We start from the raw sequence: 17645 nt of genomic DNA on the forward strand, positions 1-17645 counted from the left end.
ATGTTATTATTATAAACAGCCTCCTGGGTCTTTAGAGCTCAAACTGTTTAATACATGTAAATAAAGCCAACAAAGACAGAGAAAATATGGTCTGGTTCGTAAGTACTTGCGTAACTGCTTGATGAAGCCGGGGCCAGCGGCTAGCGCCTCCTGCCATACCATTGTACGGGGACTAGCAAGGAACAATCAGCACGCTAAGACCAATCATACCGTTGTCTTAATATATAAAAAATTGAACACGCTTATTTCACCTTAATACTGCAGGGTTTTTTCTTTTAGCCGTTTTCGGGATGAAGCACATTATATATAATTTGCTTTAATTTTGTTAGGAAACGGGTTGTTTTAATCCATCACAGTAAATGTGTACATCTTACAATACGTCTCATCAGCTGTGTTTGTTGATACAACTGTTCAAGATGAAATATTATATACTGTGGCATGGTCTGTGTATTTACTTTGCATGTACTTGGTGATGCAGTGACGAAAACCCAGCAAAAACTTAAGTAGATGCAGCAGTAACATGACCGTATTAGATAAAATTTGCATCAAAAGGCCATTGGCTTGTGCTAGCTCTTCCCCCGTTATGCCCATCCTCAGCCAAGTGTGTTAATGTTTATCTTGAGGTTATCTTGAGATGATTTCGGGGCTTTAGTGTCCCCGCGGCCCGGTCCTCGACCAGGCCTCCACCCCCAGGAAGCAGCCCGTGACAGCTGACTAACACCTAGGTACCTATTTTACTGCTAGGTAACAGGGTCATAGGGTGAAAGAAACTCTGCCCATTGTTTCTCGCCGGCGCCTGGGATCGAACCCAGGACCACAAGATCACAAGAGCAGTGTGCTGTCCGCTCGGCCGACCGGCTCCCCAATGGTCAGTTTGTTTGGCCATGTTTGGCCAATGATGTCAAATCTTTCTTAATATAGTTGGAGTGATTTGTGGTTGCCTACCCACGTAGTGTCGCTTGGCCGAGTTGACGCACACTGATAATTACTATCACTTGTGGCTGCATAAATGCATCACGTCTTGCCTATGTTGATGTGACGACTTATACTGAATTTTGTAACTAGCTCATCAAGATTGTAACTTGCTTAGCTAAATGAATTGTTGGGTCCAGTCCCTGAGCCCATTATGTGCCTCTGTAACCCTTTCCACTACCACCCACAATATGGGTATGGGGTGCATAATAAATGAACTAAACTAAACTATGCACAGAGCCGTGAACAGCTTTCACGAGGCAGATCACACACTGAAGCACTCGATATCATCACAAACCTAAACAAAAAATATGTCCCTCATGATATAACAGTATTGTATAATGGTGTTCCGTCTTCTCACTGTGGGCTGCACCCGGGCTTTCCCTGCTGGAGGTGTTTAATTTTAACTAACCCGTATAACAACCAGGCTACCTGCCTTCTGGGTCCCCCACACCTGCTTCAACTTCTATCATATTAATATTCTCTAGTTACATCGTCCCAGCTCCCACAGTGCCACATGGAACCTAACAGTAAATAGGTACTAGACGGCTGATACGGGCTACTTCCTGTGTGTGTGTGTGGGGGGGGGGGGGAAGAGATAGTTGATTGACAGTTGAGAGGCGGGCCGAAAGAGCAGAGCTCACCTCTCGCAAGCACACCTAGGTGCATACAAACCAGTCCAATCTTCCAGTAATGATAGTACTTTATAGCAACTATTTGGTCAAACGTTCACAAAAGGTCTACTGGACCCCAAAATTTCATATTGCCATTTGAGTTAATTCAGTAATACAGACTTAAAAATTGGAAAACTATAGAACTTAACGTAACTTGTCGAAGGTATAAATAAGCAATTCTGTGGCTAATATATTCTTAGGTCTAATATACGCTATCTTAGGCCTTATAGTGCTATAAAAGGCCTAGCAATGTTCAAATTTGGCTTCTGCATTTTGTCGTGGCCTCTACAAATTAATAATAAAACGTGAACATTCTACCAAGTTATAATAAATACTATAATTTAGGAAGATGGGTTGCACAACCCGACAACTTATTACACTGAACAAAAAATTGCAGTTACATTTTCCTGTCTGTTCGAGCCAACCCTGTTCTGCATGCTGACCTCCATGACCCCCCCCCCCTGCCCCTGTATTGTGGATCAGTGCACTTAAGGCAACCTTTACCCACTGGCTGGCGGTGAAGGGGAGTAGGGCTGAACAGTCCCTTGTCCACCAGCATGATGGTCGCTGCCTGATGTTTGTCACCACCGCATTATGTAGTGTCCTCCCCACCACACTGTGTCACCTGGAGAGGTCTAGTGTGGCGTATAAGCGTGAGTGGCAACCTAAGCCAAGCAGCAGGACAAGAACAGAGGTATACATATATCGCAGCAGGCATTGGGCATCCATGCATGGTAAACTAACTGATTTACAGTCCCGAAGAAAGTGTCTCAATATTGTAGAGAATAACCCGACAGGTCACTAAATATTATATAATACACTGCAGACTTGCAGATAAAACCAATTACTCATGATGCAGTCGTAATGCACATTTATACGTTTATATATATATATATATATATATATATATATATATATATATATATATATTAGTATATTTTGGTAGCAGTCTTTCCTGTAGACATATATTATTAAATATGACCGAAAAAGTAAGATTAATAATTCTAACACGAATTTTCTCAATCTTTCGTACATTACGCTTCACTGTTGGAGGTAAATCAAAAATTAATTCTCCAAAATTCATTTTTATTTCTAGTCTGACGCGACACGGGCGCGTTTCGTAAAACTTATTACATTTTCAAAGACTTTAGTTCACAAATACACAACTGAATAGAACTTACGTATCTCAGATTTTATATCTACATTTGAGTGAGGTGGGAGGGGTGATGTGGCATTAACACAAGACAGAACAAGAGGGGATATTAATAGGGTATTAAAAGTATCAACACAAGACAGAACACAAACAATGGGTATTGAATAGAAGTGTTTGTAGAAAGCCTATTGGTCCATATTTCTTGATGCTTCTATATTGGAGCGGAGTCTTGAGGTGGGTAGAATATAGTTGTGCAATAATTGGCTGTTGATTGCTGGTGTTGACTTCTTGATGTGTAGTGCCTCGCAAACGTCAAGCCGCCTGCTATCGCTGTATCTATCAATGACCATCGCCAGAGAAATCCTAGTAAACAACACAGAAATCATTGATAGATACAGCGATAGCAGGCGGCTTGACGTTTGCGAGGCACTACACATCAAGAAGTCAACACCAGCAATCAACAGCCAATTATTGCACAACTATATTCTACCCACCTCAAGACTCCGCTCCAATATAGAAGCATCAAGAAATATGGACCAATAGGCTTTCTACAAACACTTCTATTCAATACCCATTGTTTGTGTTCTGTCTTGTGTTGATACTTTTAATACCCTATTAATATCCCCTCTTGTTCTGTCTTGTGTTAATGCCACATCACCCCTCCCACCTCACTCAAATGTAGATATAAAATCTGAGATACGTAAGTTCTATTCAGTTGTGTATTTGTGAACTAAAGTCTTTGAAAATGTAATAAGTTTTACGAAACGCGCCCGTGTCGCGTCAGACTAGAAATAAAAATGAATTTTGGAGAAATAATTTTTGATTTACCTCCAACAGTGAAGCGTAATGTACGAAAGATTGAGAAAATTCGTGTTAGAATTATTAATCTTACTTTTTCGGTCATATTTAATAATATATATATATATATATATATATATATATATATTCAATTATAGATTTATAATTCTTCTCAATGTAATATATGAACACTATTAATGATCAATGTTGTCAGCTACAGAATGTGGCCAGCAGTAATTGACAATAAGACAACATGAAGATATTTGTCTGAAACATTGTAATTAAGAGACTTTTAATATGAACCGTCACTTTAATATGCATGTAAGGTTGAATAGCTTTTAGCACGTTATGGCCTTTAGGTATGGCGCGCGGCTGGTGTTGATCGCTGGTCCATGTGACTTTTCGAATATAGATCACGTCATTGTGATTTCCTTATGTATTAGTAGTAGTAGTAGTATCATTCTAATAAACATTACAAATGAAAGTCTATTAAAGTACGTATAACGTAAATTCATAAGATTAGAAAATCAATATTTGAAACAAGGAATAAACTTCAAAGAAAAACAATTGGTACAGAACATTTAGCCAGAAATAGTGGAGTGCGGAGGAAGTGTTGTAAGCTCACCTGATATGGTGGGCACTACGCCAGGGGCTTGGTGCCCGTCCATCCCTATGTTCCCTGGTGAGGTGTTAGTGGCGGGAAGAGGGGGGGGCGGTCACGTACTTGATAGGTCATCAGTCTGGGCAACCTTCAACGATTCTCTACTCACCTAGTGAGCAGTGTTTTCACTTATTTATTCTTTATTTTTTTTATCAACACGCTTGGATATATACAGCAGTGTGCTGCTACTCTACTCTAGTATAAGGGATTACAAAGTATAGGTCAAGAGGTAGCTCTAAATTCATCTAATAGTCTCAGTCTCACTGGATGGTTAGTTATACTGTACATGGAATAAAGAGAATATTTTTCACGCTGGCTACCTATTGCAATGGCGCCGGATTCTCGCTTATTATCATGTCTCCGCTGGAGACTAGAGTGGAATTATTGCCATAAAATCTTCTGAAAGTCATTCCACTTGCTGACTACTGTCACAGTGGACATGTTCCTCCTTGTATCCAAGCAGCCTTACTTGAGTCTCTAGCTGTGTACAGAGAGAGACTCACTTATTTAACCCTTGTCAACTTGTATTTATTCATATTTTTTAAAAATCTAGTTTCTGTCCACTTTGTTTTCATCTATATCCACAACGGCCATAGGAGACAGGAAGTAAAACACCTGCCACACAGGGGAGACAATAAAAACGTAATCAAGGCTTTGACCGTGAACTTGAATTCTTATCTTAATTTTTAATTACCGTACCTGCTGTCAATTAAGGCGTATTTGATGGCGTTGTAATCAGTGATTGATAAAGAGCGTGTGTAGTGTGGCGGAGAATGGCCCTTATGAAACAGTTAACACTGCAGCCTCACTTGGGTGTACACCGACACGCACATGAACTGTCTAAAACTGCTGACTTAACAGAATTCAGTTATAAGAGCAAGGCCGGGACACGCTCAAGCATCATGTCTCTGAAAGGGATTTTTGTTTCCTTTGAGATGCATTTCTGCGTGGACCTAATACTGTAATCCATTGGGCGGCCAGGTGTGGTACTCATATCAGTATGACTGAGGCTGTGGGTCCGAGTGTTTGGCTTGTATGTTGGGTTCAGCAAGGTGATGTCTAATTTGCTCTACACCTGTGTTGGTAAATAAACCGCTGTGATAACCTGGTTTAGGTTGTATCTCTGCACTGTGTTAGTTCGATAATGTTCCCGTGGTTTGTCGGCCATTCCCCCACAATGCTGACATCTGCTCTTCTCTTGTGGCACATGTAAACCTATTTCTCATATACAGTACATGAACCAACCCGTCCTCCTAATAGAACGTTGCATTTTGACGTATACTCTAAGGTCAAAAATCGTCGTACTAGAAAAATGGCAGCAGCTTGTGTAAAATGACATAATGTCCACTTTTGTTTTGGGTCCTCTGGTAGGTTAGGACACTTAGTACAACAGTTTCTGGACGTTGGTAAACCTTAGAAGGACGGGCTACATAATTGCCCAAGCCTGATGGGGTGCATCTTTGGCACGCACTCAATTACAAAAGCGAGACGATGCCACGGACAAGCCTAAGCATAATGTCTCTAGAGCTCACTTCAGTTATTCAGTCTCACAACTAATCCCATTGCTGACTTCTACAATAAAAGTAAATAATTAACGAAACTTAAATTATAATCTTTGTCAGTACTGTACCATTAATACCGACATGACTATTTCCGCTATTTTTGACCAACACCAACAATGGCAGCAACAGTGTCCGACAGAAGTAGAATAAACACAATAAAAATACATCAAAACATTATTACCAAGAGGATCAATGGGTGAGGCTTGACACATTCATTAATGTAATATATTTAACACAGACACTTGACACATGCTCACTTATTTGGACGTAAGCCCAGGGGGCGTTGGCCTCTTCATACAGAGACCAAGAGGTGCACAGTAAACTACCACTCAAGTATATGTATGGGGTGAAGGGAACTATCAGAGTAAAGCCCCAAGCCATTACACCTATATAATATATGGGGTGAGCAATAAACTATTACAGCTGCTACGGGATGCATTCTGGGGATTGTGTGTACTCGCCTATACTAGTTGTGCTTGCGGGGGATGAGCTCTGGCTCTTTCGGCCCGCCTCTCGACTGTCAATTAATCAACTTTTTTATTTTCTTCTTATGGGGTACATATGACCCAGTGGTGTAATTGCTTCTAACCCAATAATAATAACAGCCACATTTAGGCAAGTGCAGACTCGCACATCACTCTCTCTTTACCCCTTCATACTATATTACTCTCGTGTTTGCACGTTCTTGCATAAATTTGGGCATATGTTAGTGATACAACCAGTTATTTGTCATTGACCACATGTTATAGAAAATTGAATATGCTATGTGGTCTCATGTTGGTTGTTAAGTTTCTTAATATGAATGCCAGAATTTTATCATTCATACTACACTATTACTTACACATGTCCCTAATATCTCAATTTGTTCTCATTTCCAGGGTCTGTGCCTGAGTGGGTGTGAGGAGGATGATGCCAACCGACGAATGGAAGTGGATATTCTGGAACAGTTTCCTAATTTGACAAAGCATGTTGTTGTGGCCTCAGACACACAGGGATCGATTGCTACAGCCTGCCATAATGGTATGAAATACCTCGTTAGTTATTTTGTATTTATTTATATACAAGAATATACATTAGGTTGATAGTACATAACATTGGCATTCTTACATTCTCACAAAGCCACTAATATGCATAGTATTTCGATGTATGTGAACTGCCAATCATTTCTGAAACATTACCCAAAAGGAGTCCTGGCCAAAGATAACCCTGACCTAATCTAAGAACTATGATCCTTCCAAACATTCTTGGTGGATCATACTGGTGTAAGGGAAGCACAAGATAATCTGGAATGACTTAAAAGATTAATTCATAATCCCTAGGAACCCTTCCAAGCTCTACTTGGCATCACAGGGACAGCCACTCATTTTTAACCACTAGTAGGTGTTCAAGGCCTCCTCATATATTTTCTGATGCAAAGACAACCTCTGCACACAGTGAATCAGAAATCCACAGAAAAGAACAGATCACATAAGTACATCATTAGCCAAGTTTAAGAAACATTAAAGAGTGCAAACTGAATTAGGGTCCCAGTAGTAGTTGAGTTTGTTGTTAACTCACAATCAAGAATACCGGGTTCGAATCCCAGGCAGGACAGAAATGGTTGGGCACATTTCCTATCACTAAATGCCCCTGGTTTACCTAGCAGTAAGTAGGTACCCAGGAATTAGTCAGCATATTGTGGAGTTGCACAATACTCACTCTATATTGCTGTGAAGATAAAATCATACATAACTTTCACAATTTTCTGGCAGGTGATTTGCAAAACAGAAAATTCAGAGGAAATACCAGTTTCATCTTGAGTGATGGGTAGTTGGTCAAGATAATCTCTAGATGGTCCCCCTGATACTTTGGTGGTAAGTATCAGGGGGCCCTGATACTTATATAGAGTATAAGTACCCCCCCTGATAAGCTAATCCCATTCTGCACTAAAAAAATAAAATAAAAAATGTTAAATTAAATACCAATACTGTAGTGATTTTGAAGAATTTCGAGATGAACGACACATTTAGGCATTAATCAGAACATGTCTTTTAAAGTACAGACTGACGTATTTTAGCATCACTGGAATGCTAAGTGTTGAAAGTGTTATTTATTGAGGTGTCTTGTCTAATCTAAGCTTTCCTATATGAAGTTAAGATCACTTAGAAACTGAATCTCCAGGAATGTAACACTCACACAGATTGACGGGGCTACGATTATACAATACAGTACTGTATGTGAATATTTTTGCTATCCTATTGTGTGTTATAATAACTTCCACTTAAGAATTTTTATCCCTTTGCATTCAAGGTGGGATTGTGTTGATCAGTGGAACTGGAAGCAATGCTCTGCTCCTCAATCCAGATGGCCAAACCTTCCGCTGTGGGGGTTGGGGGCACATGCTTGGTGATGAAGGAGGAGGTAAGGACATATTGCTAGTATTGTACCCCTTTTTTTCTATACAGTACTGAACAATAATATTTATTTTATATGCAATTAAATCACAAAGCAATTTGCCATGATCCTTAACTTAAATTTAATCACCAGCTTACTGGATTGCTGCCCGAGCTGTTAAGATTCTGTTCGACGAAGAAGATAATTTGATTGATCCACCATTTTGTACTGCCAAGCTGCGTAACATTGTCTTCACCCACTTTGAATTGAAGGATAGGTAAGTAAACAGAAAAGTGAGTAAAAAGAAACATTAAATTATTTGAAAAGAATCAAAGAAATTTGAAATACTAAGGTAGAAATATACTGTCAGTGTTAATTTGCTAATACGTTACTGTATAGTATTTCAAGGTACTTATATTTTTCAGTATTAAGAAGTATTTGGCAATCTTCCAACCATTTATAGAGCTCATGTAGATCTATTTGTAAGGCCTCAATATCAGTAAGATAATGTCAGTGGCATTTGCAAAATTAGAAAACATCAGTACGTATTTCTTTCAAAGCATTTTACACTATAGTACTTATGAGACCTCTGTTAATGTGTTCAGCTCTGCATGGAGACTGTGCATAAAAATACCAGAAAAGTAAGCCTACAGAGATTTACTATAAGATAGAAAACTGAATTGAAGGGCTTAGATATGGAGAAAGGTTGGGGAAGTTTGACTGCATCACTAGAAAAGAGAATGGAGAGAGTAGTGATATGACTGAGTCAAACAAGGTGTCATGTTCAAGGGAATTGTTAGAATAAACAAGGTTGATAGTTTCAGGATGAGCAACAACAGAGCAGGAAGCCATGGGTGGAAGATAGAAACCCAAAGCCATAGGTGTAAGAAAATAGTTTTGCATTATGAGAGAGAGAGGGGGGGGGAGAGGGGGGGGGGAGAGGGGGGGGAGAGAGGAAGGAGTGATGTGTGTGGATGATGTGAGTGAGTGAGTTTCAAGAGTAGATATGAAAAGAAACATGAAGACTGAGGATTCAGTGTGGAATACAGGAAGGAAAAATGTAGAAAAGGCATAGTGCAAGAGCTTGAACTCTACCCTGCAGTCACAGCTAGGAGAGTACACCATATCACTCCAAACCGATCTCTTGTAGCACACAGTGTGCTGCACCTGTAAATACAATACTGTACTGCCTTCAAGAATCTGAGCAGTAATCACAAATAGGAAATTCCACAATAGGTAATAATTTTAGTACAAAGTGCGAAGACTTAATTTTCTAAATTATCAGACATAACCAATCCTTTAGAGTGAAAATTTTAATAAATGAATACTGTATTGTAGTTTAAACCACTCATTGCAGGTTTGGGATGCTAGAGCATATTTATTCAACATTTCAAAAGGCCAAATTTGCAAGCTTAACTGCCAAGATCAGTGAGGAAGGCAGCTAATGGGGATGCTATGTGTGCTCGCATTCTCTACGATGGTGGATTTGCTTTGGGTCGTCACATTTCTGCGCTCTCAAGGAATATGCACCCAGGTGAGTAAATTTGATTCTGAAACAAATAAAATATATTTGCACAGCATTATAGCTAAATATGGAAGGTAAATTAAGGGCTAGAGGCATATTATAGATTGTTAACTGTGATTGGTGTAAATCATATATGAACCATGAATTAACCAAGTTATTGGTAAACATTAAAGATTATAGATAAGATATAAATTATATTCTTAACTTTTTTTTTACTCTTGTTGACTCCAAATGTCAAGAAGCAAGTATCAGCACACACTTTGTGTAATGCACAATGAAAATCACCATCTCTGCTACATTTATAGAAATCTAATAACTGCTGTAAGCACTTCTTTGGTGCATTTCAAATTTACTTCGTCATTACAATGCTGCTAAACAAGAATAATTAAGATTAAGAATAATGATATGCAGTACTGCCAAAACACTGAGTTGTGTAGTTGTTGACATAGTGGTTAAAGAGAAGATGGTAGATTTAGATGATTTTTATGCTTGTTGCTTCACTTTGGTTTATACAATGCATTTAATAATATAATTTATGTACAAATAAATGTAAAAAAGCATTAAATACTGTACAGTGTAATACATACACGTATATTGTACATACAGTAAATCTGTTTTGGGGACACTGACCAAAGAAGTGTCTTGCAGTTCATTCCTTTGTTATTCTGTCTGGTAATGTCATCCAGAGAGAGATTCAGCACAGGTGGGAAACACCAAATTGTAATTTGCTGATAGCTTCAGGGCACTAGTGCACAATAACTTCATCACATAGAAAGCAATAAAAAACAATAACAGAAATTGATCATGGGTTTAGGTTAACTTCGTTATATCCATATACTGTACTGTAGATCTACTGTATTATAACCATCTTTAGACAACAGCTCACATTGAATTAGGATTTTTCACTAAAGAAATTTGAGAATGGGATTCTGCTTAAAAATCCCTGTGATTACTAAGATTTGAGATTTCTCTGGCAATTATTACCAAATAAAATTATAAATTTCATTAATGATAATATAAAGACTCATTAATTAAGTTTTAAGTAAGAGACATATTGCATCCAAAAATATTAAGTTTGAAATAACTGTCTAACCCCCAGGATCTGCTGGCTTCAGAAGATGGACTTCAAATTGTCTGTTCTGGATCCGTTTGGAAATCTTGGGAATACTTGCGTGAAGGTTTTGTGGATGGAGCAAAGCCACAATTGAAAAAGGATCGGATCATCCCCAAGTTTAAACTTCTAAGACTTGCGGTCGGTGCAGTGAGTGTTGTTTTGAAGCTGTTCTTCTTCTAAAAGAATGGCATAAATATATATTCTCAATGATCATCTTTTGATTACATTGTCCATTATTATATTATCTTTCATGAGTTTCTCAATAATAGTGGCCTAGTACAATATCTTAGTAAAATATACTGCCAAGTTAGATATTTAATAAGGCTAGTGTCTCGGTAAAAAGTTTGATAAACTTGAGTGCTCAGATTGCTATTCAGCAACTCGATTATTTCAGATAAAAAACTAAGCACATTATATTTGGTATACAGTGGAACCTCGGTTTATGAATGCCCCACTTTACAAATATTTTGGTATTCGAGCCCAATTTCTTTAAAAAATTTGATGCGGTTTACAAACTTTGCCCCACTTGGGGAATTTGTTGATGCTCGTATGGGTTGACAGAGCGCATGGTTCCTGGTGGCAAAGCAACCCGGTCTCGCACTTTCTTAGTCAATATTGACTTAATATGTCACATATGCACTGATTTAATCATTTATTGTGAATATTTTAGTTTACCTTGAAAAGCTTCATAGAAAACACCGACCTTACCTAACCTTCTAAGTATGTTAAGATAAGCAACTTATTGCTTCGTAATTACAATTATTACTTAACCTATACCTATAATAGGTTAAGTAATAATTGTAATTACCAAGCAATAAGATGCTTATATTAACATACTAAGAAGGTTAGGTAAGGTTGGGGTTTTCTATGAAGCTTTTCAAGGTAAACTAAAATATTCACAATAAATTAGTATGTCACATAAGCACGTATTTAATAAGTCAATATTGACTATACGAAAGTGCGAGAATGGGTTGGGCAAGGGTAAGGCACTCTTCAGTTTACCAGTGCCTCCTGCTTAATGACAATTGCGCTAGAATTCTTTGTAAGGAATTTCATTGTTTTTCTGTTTTGTGGTTTCTGAACATAAAAGTAGTTATATATCAATATATAATTATATACTGTATATATATATATAACAACTCACAAGCGCCTGGTGAGGCATAATGGGCCAGGAGCTAACCAGACAGCTAGCTCACAGAGCCACCGAAGAGAGCCCTCCCAAAAATATGGCGTTGGACTAGATAATTAATGCACGACTGCAAAAAAGTTTAATATGTACTGGCAATACTCTTTGTTTATAAATACTGTATAAATTATATAAATATTGTCATACACTGCATAATATGTATATAATATATACATATAATAAACAGTATACTTATTTTTTTTATATAAACTAGTATGATCATTGAGGATGTATCAAGCACATTGTGTAAGAGTGAGTACTGTATTATACTGTGTTTTGTGCATTTGCATTAAAAGGTGCTATAACATTGCCAATATCACTAACAGTACAGTATTAAAATAATAAATTAGGTTAACGGCTACATATAATGTACCATTGACAATTTTGTAAATTAAAAAATAGTCAGAAAAACAACAGTGTACAGTACTGTATATTTATGATACGTTGCTAGTCTAAGTGCACTATGAATTCTGGCTCGAGTAAAATGGAAACGTTAAAACATTTACAGTATAATCACATTATTCCATTTGTAATTTGTTTAAATAGCCTAGTTGGCCTTCATTCAGTTATTTTCATTCTTTTGAAGTAAGTTAAGGTAGGTGGATATTCTTTGTAGTTTTTAAAGGCTACATTCCGACTGCTGAACCACACCTACTCTATTGTTCTTGTCCCTTAAATTATGTATCACTAGTTTTCTAGTTTACCTTACTCTGTGGTCTTATTTTCTTGCTCCATTCTTTTTCTGTGTAAGTAGTAGAACACCAATTATCAAAAGGGCTTATCCTATTTGGTTGTCACTTAAGATGCTTATACAGACACAGTCAGTCAGTCAGTTTATTTATTTTGAAGGAATTTGATTTGCATAAAATTTTAGCTATCGACATTCATTGTAAGGGAATTGATAAGTGAATAGTCGTATTATAGTATTCTCAATAAAGGCGTTCCATTAAAAGTTTTACAATCTGCAATAGCTGCAAGTGGAAGTGTATACTGGACAATAAGGGGCAGCATCCTTTTCCCATCAAGCATTCTTGTGACTAATAAGTCACTAGGTTTTTAAAGTTCCCTGTAATTATGGTTGTATAAGAAAGGCCACGAGGGATACCTCACTTTGTGTCACAATTTATTATTGATTGTAGTTAGCTATTTAGCTGTCTGAAGTTGGCATATAGCATTATTAATTATTGGGTAAAAATCTGAATATGGGATGGGTTTTGGGGTAATGGTACACTTTTAAGTGCCTTTATTAAGGCAACACTTTATGATTTGAGTACCCAGCACAGCACTACTAACATCTTCATGCACGACAAACCCAAAGTAGGCCCCATGGCCCACTGTGACCTGTGCAACTTAAGTCCATGGCAAGCTTGCAAGGAACTACCACATGCCCACATTCAAGGACAGGGCCAGTGTGAAAAGAGAAGCATGAAGTGCTTCAAAAGGAAAGCTGCATATCCCCATCTCATGCCACTTGAGTGTTTTGGAATAGCATAAAGCATGTCAGTACCCTAATGAAATAAGGAAATGTCTGCTAGCCAAGAGGAAGCCAAGAAGTCATACAACCAGGAGGGAGGTCCAGGTCCAGATCTAAACACGGCTAGATCCATCTGATTTCTGCTTTGGACCGAGACTTCACGTCAAAGCAAGTACACTCCCACCACAGCCAGAAAAAGATGAAAGAACAGAAACCTGCAAAGAAGGTGAACTGGTGAAACCAAATGGAATCATGAAACATCCATATCATGATGAAGTTGGAAAAAACATTCCATGTGGAACAGAAGGCATAAGAGCTTGCCCCCAGGCCTACAACAGATGTCCAAAAGGGAGAGAGGGGAAGGTACAGTGTATCTCAACAAAGGAGACACTTCCCTAAACAGTCAAAAGATGGAATCAGAGTCATGACAGGGATCCAAGCCTTGACAGTCTCCACCCCAGGCCCAGATGAGGCAACCTCTAGAGAGGCCTTTAGTCACTTGAGGAAGTGGCCATAAAGGCATCATACACCACCCCAGTCTGCTCCAGTCCCCAAGAGATAACCAAGAAGGAGGGATCGCTAACATTAAGTAGCTGCATCACCCAATGGTTCACCTCTTCAAAAGCAGAAGTGACTCCAACCCCCGGAAGTTTACCATGCATTTACCTCATGTTGGATCCAAGGATCAATGTCCCAATGCCCAGTCTCTGACAGGCCAAATGCCACCAAGAGGCTCTTCCAAGGCTGCATGATAGGAAGCAATAATAGCAGACATTAAGTGGCAGTCCAAGAGCAGCCACAATAAAACATTACTGAGAACAATTGAGAGCATCAATTACAGATTGAAGATGGCAAAGAGAGAGAAAAAGATGAAAAGCCCACTAAGCCACCTCATACCGTCTCCATTATGAGGTTAATCACCTAACCGTTATGCATGTGGTTAAATCGGGCCAAAAAATTCAACACGTGGAGATCAGCAGTCTCAAATCATCAATGAGAGTTGAGTTGATATGCTTGGAAAAGTGGAGCCTCAAAAAGATGTGTTTGCCAAGCCTTTTCGATCATTGTCAGAACTAGATAGAAATCGATTAAATCTTATCGGCCCCAGTCCAGGCAAATAACTTCCACTAGCAATGCCTCAAGATCTGAAAATGAGGGAACATACGCAGACGAACTAAACCCCAAATCTAGAAGCCAAACTACTCATAGTCCAGAGCCACATGGAAAAACAGACTGAAACTGCCTCAGTTGAGACAAAACATCACCAGAGAGCAGTGCAGCAGGATCATGGAACCCTTGGGAAAAAGGAAAATGATGAAACCAAATGGAATCGTGAAACATCCATATCATGATGAAGTGTGGGTCTGCCCACAGTGCAGACCAAATGCAGCTAGCTCGCAAACTGATATGATCTCGCTGAAGGAGAGAATACAGACCTTGACTGGCATGGTGAATGCTAGAGACAAAGCCCCAGCTAAGAGCCAAAGCATCCATGAAGAACTCAAGCATGAGAGGGGAATTGCAGCATGGAATTGAACCTTGAAAAACTTCAAAGAAAAAAATGTTGACAAAGCATTGATCATTATGATCACTTATCTTTTCAAGTTTATATACCATTTATATCCATTGTACAGTTTCTAGTCATTTCTCTAATATATTCATAATACGTAATTTTAATACAGTATCTTACAATATCAACTTTTCTCTACTCATTTTGTTAAACTATACCAAGATGAATGTTTGAACTGTATTCATCACACTGATGTATTAAATAACATAACTGCAATACAATATTCAAATCAGTAGGAATAAATAATAATATAAAATTCAGAATAATCTCACCGTGACTGCATCAGTGAGAAAATCTGTAAGAGCCGTGATGAGAGTTCGAACCTATGCGGTGGGTGTTCGCATGCTCTAGCGACTAGATCATGACGTGTATAAGGATTGCAACCTGGAGTTCTAATGAACACACATCCACTGCATAGGTTCGAACCCTCATCATGGCTCTTACGTATTTACTCATTGATGCAGTCACATTAGTGTGATTACTCTGAATTGAAAGAGGAATGTCGGAGGTAGAACATTCCTGCATAACAGCCAGAGTGCTTGGGGGAGGGGGGGATTGTGTGAAAATCCTGGTCCAACTTCAGTAGAAGCCTCAGGAAAACTTTGTATGTTCAGTAGAACTCCAGGTTGCAATCCTTATACTATGTCGTGGCCAGGTTGACTAGGGCGTGTGCGTGGGAACACCCACTACAAAAGTTCAAACCCTTATCATGGCTCTTACAGATTTTCTCTAATAATAATAATAATAATATTATTAATAATTAATAATAATAACGATAAACTGGACAGTTTAATTTTTAACAAGTCTCTTGAATCAGAAATTAATAAAAATGCATCAGTTTATGCACATAATAGTATTTGTTAAGGATATAAGAACAGTACTGTACCAAAATGTGTTTTTTACATCACACACCGAAAATATTATTGTAGCAGAGAATACTGTATAGTGAAAATGACAAGTGCAGAGTTAATGCTTATTATATCCAGTTATATCTGACAACACTAAACATTTATCAATTAAGGCATGAGTAACAACACTAAACATTGTTTGGCAGAACATATTAATTCAGTTAACTAACAGTGTCTATGTGGAAGCAAACTGATAATAACCAGCTTGAAAGTATGTGAGACTATTCTGGTGATATTAAAAGGCAACACCATTATGATGTTGTTCTTTCAGTAAGACAGCATTAAGCTGAGCTTATGGCATGGCTGCAGGAGAAATTACACTATAACAGGGCTTTCTTCCATATAATAATTTCAACATATTGCAGCCTAAAGTACTCTTGTTGTCAGGGAAAGGGAGCACCTTTGGCTATCATCAAGCCAGTCTCTCATACTTAAGAAATAATTAAATAAAATTAATGAAGCAGCCACATCCAGAAGGTAAGAAGGTAACGCTCAACTTTCTTAAAGAGTCACTGCATAAATTTTGATAATATGCAATTGATCTTTGGGGTTCCAAAATTAATATGAACAATCAGGTGGCTTATAAGAAAATAAAGTGGCTTGAAATATATTTTATGAAAATTTTTTAAGTTCAATAATTATATACGGTATTGCTTCGGTGATGGAGGATATTTTCACTACCTATCTTCACTGTAATCATCTTGCCTATACACTAGTGTCATCACTAACCATTTTCCCTCCACAACTCTGATCAATGTATTCATCTTCTTAACTGTAACCATCTAATCTATACATGACCATCTTCAACACTGAAACAAATCATCACTACTTATTGCCTTCATTGCTGTAACTATCTCCACCATCAGGGTACCACATCTACATCCATTGTCATCACCACCACCTTCCCTTTCCCACTATAATCATCTTTAATGTACTTAAAAGTTCACTGTCTTCATATATAAACTACACATGACAAACTAGCATTTAATCATCATGCGGAAAATTATATACTGATGAATCTTAAGTCTGGCATTTAGGAAGATTGGAAAACAATGTTGCTTGCTATTTCATGTAAAGGTGGGAGCATGAAGGTCGACTCTGACCTACCTATGACCATCCAACCCGTTCTCGCAAATTTAATAAGTCAATATTGACTTATTAAATATGTGCATAGGTGACATACTTAACATAATAGTTTCCCTTGAAAAGCTTCATAGAAAACACCGACCTTACCTAACCTACTTAGTATGTTAAGATAAGCATCTTATTGCTTCGTAATTACAATTATTACCTAACCTATACCTATAATAGGTTAAGTAACAATTGTAATTACGAAGCTATAAGATGCTTATTTTAAAATACTAAGTAGGTTAGGTAAGGTCGGTGTTTTCTATGAAGATTTTCAAGGGAAACTTTTATGTTTAGTATGTCACCTATGCACGCAACTAATAAGTCAATATTGACTTATTAAATTTGCGAGAACGGGTTGGACCATCTCCCCAAAGAGACCAAATACTGTGCAAAGCTTAGCAAGATCATGCTCGAGCATCTGGCCTCCAACTTCAAACATATAAAACAGATATTCCTTTAGAGATGTAGATAGAATTTTATACCTCAACCAAGCTATAAATAGCTGGTGCCTCACATGGGCCAATAGGCCTTTTGCAGTGAAAAA

At 38.0% G+C, this 17645-nt stretch overlaps 1 protein-coding gene across 1 annotated transcript in view; it reads left to right on the forward strand.

Moving 5' to 3' along the window:
* Window positions 1-17645, forward strand: part of Nagk (N-acetylglucosamine kinase) — a 58874-nt gene that overhangs the window by 37874 nt on the left and 3355 nt on the right. The window contains 6 exon segments of the mRNA XM_069338318.1: window positions 6699-6840; window positions 8110-8220; window positions 8347-8470; window positions 9551-9626; window positions 9628-9725; window positions 10817-10979. Coding sequence (XP_069194419.1) covers window positions 6699-6840; window positions 8110-8220; window positions 8347-8470; window positions 9551-9626; window positions 9628-9725; window positions 10817-10979 — 714 coding nt within the window.

Source organism: Procambarus clarkii, chromosome 39 (genome assembly GCF_040958095.1).
Source record: "Procambarus clarkii isolate CNS0578487 chromosome 39, FALCON_Pclarkii_2.0, whole genome shotgun sequence".
Taxonomy (NCBI): Eukaryota; Metazoa; Arthropoda; class Malacostraca; order Decapoda; family Cambaridae; genus Procambarus; species Procambarus clarkii.